Source organism: Nanorana parkeri, unplaced genomic scaffold (genome assembly GCF_000935625.1).
Source record: "Nanorana parkeri isolate BGI_ZX_2015 unplaced genomic scaffold, ASM93562v1 scaffold371, whole genome shotgun sequence".
Classification (NCBI taxonomy): domain Eukaryota; kingdom Metazoa; phylum Chordata; class Amphibia; order Anura; family Dicroglossidae; genus Nanorana; species Nanorana parkeri.
In genome coordinates, this window is record NW_017306639.1 from 1324514 (window position 1) to 1328636 (window position 4123).

Consider the following 4123-nt stretch of genomic DNA (forward strand, 5'->3'; position numbering starts at 1 on the left):
CAATCCCCCTTCATCGGAACCTGTGGCAGGATCTGGTGAACTCAAAAAACGTAGAAGGCGGGGCTTGTATGTCAAAGCCGGGAGCAGGTAGGTAGTCAATGTCTGTATTGGAGGGAGACGTGTTCTTGTTCAGCAGAACCTGTAGGAGGCGATATAGGACACGTCAGCGGAATGCGGTCTTCCTGCCCTGACAGGGACCCACCAAGATGGAGATCAGCACGGGGGAGTCTAGGGGTGAGAGTACCTACCTTCTTAGATTTCCATAGCCGCTGTGGTACGTATAGACTTTTCCTTACTCATCTATTCACAGTGAGAGCCTCCGCCCGCTGGCTCCTGTCACTGAAAGGTTGCCACAGACTGCGGGCGAGTTTTGGTCAAGACCGGGTTTGCCAGATCACCAGTGGGGCAGATTTCCTGCTCTCTAGGTGGCGTAGACCAGACCCACGGTACCCCCATTCCATCTTATGCCATGCTATGATAACAGGACTGGCCCACTGCATACTCCTGAAGAAACACAGTATCTTGTGGATGTGACACGGGGTACACCTTGAGTCTTCTATGCCGCCGCCCAATGTCCGGGGGGCGAAGTCTGTGGTGCCGGAGAAGGCCAGGTCTCTTAGCAATCCATCAATTCGGTTGCTCCCCCTGATGAGCTCTTTCATGTGCGATCAGATAGGATTTACGAGAAAAAGACTTCCCGCATAGGGAGCAGGAATATGGCTTCACCCCCGTGTGAACCCTCTCGTGCCTGCTAAGATCCGATTTCTGGGAAAAACACTTCCCGCACTCTGCGCACGAATATGGCCTTTCCCCGGTGTGGACCCGGTCGTGTTTAATGAGATGCAGCTTCTGGGTGAAACACTTGCCGCACTCGGAACAGGAATACGACTTTTCCCCCGTGTGGACGATTTCGTGCCTGTTAAGAGCCATTTTATGGGAAAAACTTTTCCCACACTTGGGGCACGAATACGGCTTTTCCCCTGTGTGAACCCTCCTGTGCACCATGAGATAGGATTTGCGGGAAAAACGTTTGCTGCACTCCGAGCAGGAAAAGGGCTTCTCACCCGTGTGGACTCTTTCGTGGCGATTAAGGATGGATTTCTGGGAAAAGCACTTCCCGCACTCCGAGCATGCGTAGGGCTTCTCCCCCGTGTGAACTCTTTTGTGTTTAATCAGTTCCGATTTCTGAGAGAAACATTTTCCGCACTCAGAACAGGGGTACGGCTTATGCTTCGTGTGGACGCGTTCGTGAATGACGAGATCCGATTTGCGGGGGAAGCATTTCCCGCACTTGAAACACAAGTAGGGCTTCTCTCCCGTGTGGACTATTTCGTGTATGAGAAGAGCCGATTTTCGGGAAAAGCATTTTTGGCACTTGGAGCAGGAATATGGCTTCTCCCCCGTGTGAATGCTTTCGTGTCTGATGAGAGCCGATTTGCGGGGGAAGCGTTTGCCGCATTCGGGGCAGGAATACGGCTTCTCCCCCGTGTGGACCCTCTCGTGCCTGATCAGAGCCGATTTGCAGGGAAAACGTTTGCCGCACTCGGGGCACGGATGAAGCTTCTGCGCTGCGCAGACCCTCTGCAGAGGCGCGGCTTCAGCTCTCTCAGCGAGACCTTCACCATGCTCATCAAATGGGAACTTCTCGTCCACATAGGTGGCTGGGGGGCCGTAATCGGGATAGAACCCCCCCTGTGTGGAGGGATCCGATGACAGGTCCTCAAAGTGAAGTTCCGGGTGGAAGTATGGGGCGAGGGAGTTGTCTTCTGAGGAATCGGATGTGATGTCATCATCTTCGATGTCAGACGTGATCAGAACTTCCTCGATGTTATCAATGTTGTGTTGGCCGTCTGCGGGAAACAATGGTCGGATGATGACGGAAGTCTGTAAAAGAACTTTCTGGAAAACTTCAGAAGACAACAACTGCAACAGAATGCAGGGGTGGCCAAACTTCGGCCCTCCAGCTCTGGTGGAACTACGAATCCCATGAGGCATTGCAAGATTCTCACAGCCACAGACATGACTCCCGGAGAAAGAGATGCTTCATGGGATTTGTAGTTTCACCGGCAACAGCTGGAGGGCCGGAGTTTGGTCATCCCTGGTAGCCTCTGTAAATCTTGCTGTTACTCCCTGACCCCCTCATCTGGACTGATTATCGTTTCCGAACCTCTGCTGCCCGCCTCGACCCCGGATTGGACCTCGACTACCCCCCTTGGCTTGCCCCTTTTTGTACCTCGCTCTCAGATTTTCAGGCCACTTCCTGCCAGTGGGTTCCTCTCCACCCTGCCAGCCCATAAGCACGTCTGGCACATGCCAACTGTCCAGAACTGGAGGTTTAAAGTCTCCCGCTTTGGTCAAGAGATCGGGTTCTTGGAACGCTTGTTAGGTCCAAAGATCTCAGCGCGGATTAATACCTTTACTTCATTGAAAGCCATATATTCCTCTCAATGATGGAGGTCAGGTGTCTCCAGTGATAGGTCCTGTTGCTGCTTCATCATACAAAGACATTGTAGACAATTGTGTTCTTCCAACCTTGTGGGAACAGTTTGGTGAAGACCCTTTTCTGTCCCACCCATGACTGTCCCCCATGTACAAAGCCAGCTCCATGAAGACATGGTGTGACCAGTTTGGTGAAGGCCCTTTTCTCTTCCACCATGATTGTCCCCTGTGTAGAAAGCCAGCTCCATAAAGACATGGTGTGACCAGCTTGGTGTGTGGGAACTCGAGTGTCCTGCACAGAGCCCCGACCTCAACCCTCCTGAACACCTTTGGGATAAACTGGATCACCAATTGTGAGCCAGGTCTTTTCATCCAACATCCGTTACTGACCTCACAAACGAGCCCAAATTCCCACAGACACTCCAAAATTGTGGCAAGCCTTCCCAAAACAGTGGAAAGGGCAGGAGGGCAACTCCACATTAAAGTACAACATGCCCAACAATATAGGTGGTCAGATGTCAACAAACGTTTGGCCATCTAGTGTAAAGTCAGCGTAGGTGACATCCAACATCAGTACCTGACCTCAAACATTTCCACAGACAACCTCCAAAATCTTCTGTGGAAAGTCTTCCCAGAAGAGTGGAGGACATGGGGGTAACTGCACAACTCTGATGGCACTCCTAACAGTTCCTCCCTTTCACGTACACGTTTCGGTAAACTCCCCACTACTAACAGGTTTTTATTGCAGTGCTCTCCCATTATAATTACATTTGTGGTCCGAGCCTTAAGCTGTCTCTCCTCGCTCTCTCTCTCCTGGCTGTCTCTTAGCTGTCTCTCCTCGCTCTCTCTCTCTCCTGGCTGTCTCTCCTCGTTTTCTCTCCTGGCTGTCATTCCTCGTTTTCTCTCCTGGCTGTCTCTCCTCGCTCTCTCTCTCCTGGCTGTCATGCCTCGTTTTCTCTCCTGGCTCTCTCTCTCTCCTGGCTGTCATGCCTCGTTTTCTCTCCTGGCTGTCTCTCTTGGCTGTCTCTCTTGGCTGTCTCTCCTTGCTCTCTCCGCTGGCTGTCTCTTCTCTCTCTCCCGTCTGTCTCTCCCCACTCTCTCCTGGCTCACCTTCAAACACTATAGTGCAATAGGCTGTGTAATCTAATACTCTTTGATGTAATACATAGAGGCACTACAACCCCCAGTATCCCCCAGAAAGGTGTCGGGGAGCTCGGCTCAGCAGACTCGGGCTGATAGGTAATCATGTGCGCACAGCGAGATCCCCTTCCTGATCTCCCAGCATCAGCTCTGAGAGCTCCTCATAGATCACCATCTACCTAATGGGCCCCCCTGGTCTAGCTGGTAGTCAATCTTCTTGTTACTACACACACAATCTAGGGGTATATTATCTCCTATTGTCTCCCACCTCTCGTTTCACGTCCTATAGCAATTTTGTGTCAGCGCTGATCAACACAATAACAGGATGTTACGATGTTATTAACCTAGACAATGGATGTTTTATAAGTTCTATAAGCTTTACATATATTACATGTTTATTAACGATTCCTAGACTCAAAGACGTCTCTGCATGGAAGGCCGGCTGCCCACAGGAATGTATTTACCTGTATATGATTCGTCTATCCCTTTAATGGTTATGTTTACCGTAAAACTCAATAAAGATATACATGCTTAAAAAAAAAAA

At 50.8% G+C, this 4123-nt stretch overlaps 1 protein-coding gene across 1 annotated transcript in view; it reads right to left on the reverse strand.

The window, feature by feature from the left end:
- The window catches only part of LOC108789037 (oocyte zinc finger protein XlCOF7.1-like), a 32259-nt gene that overhangs the window by 24400 nt on the left and 3736 nt on the right, over positions 1–4123 (reverse strand). The window contains exon 4 of the mRNA XM_018558962.1: positions 641–1850. Within this exon, the coding sequence (XP_018414464.1) occupies positions 641–1850 (1210 nt within the window). The remainder of the gene's footprint in view (positions 1–640; positions 1851–4123) is intronic.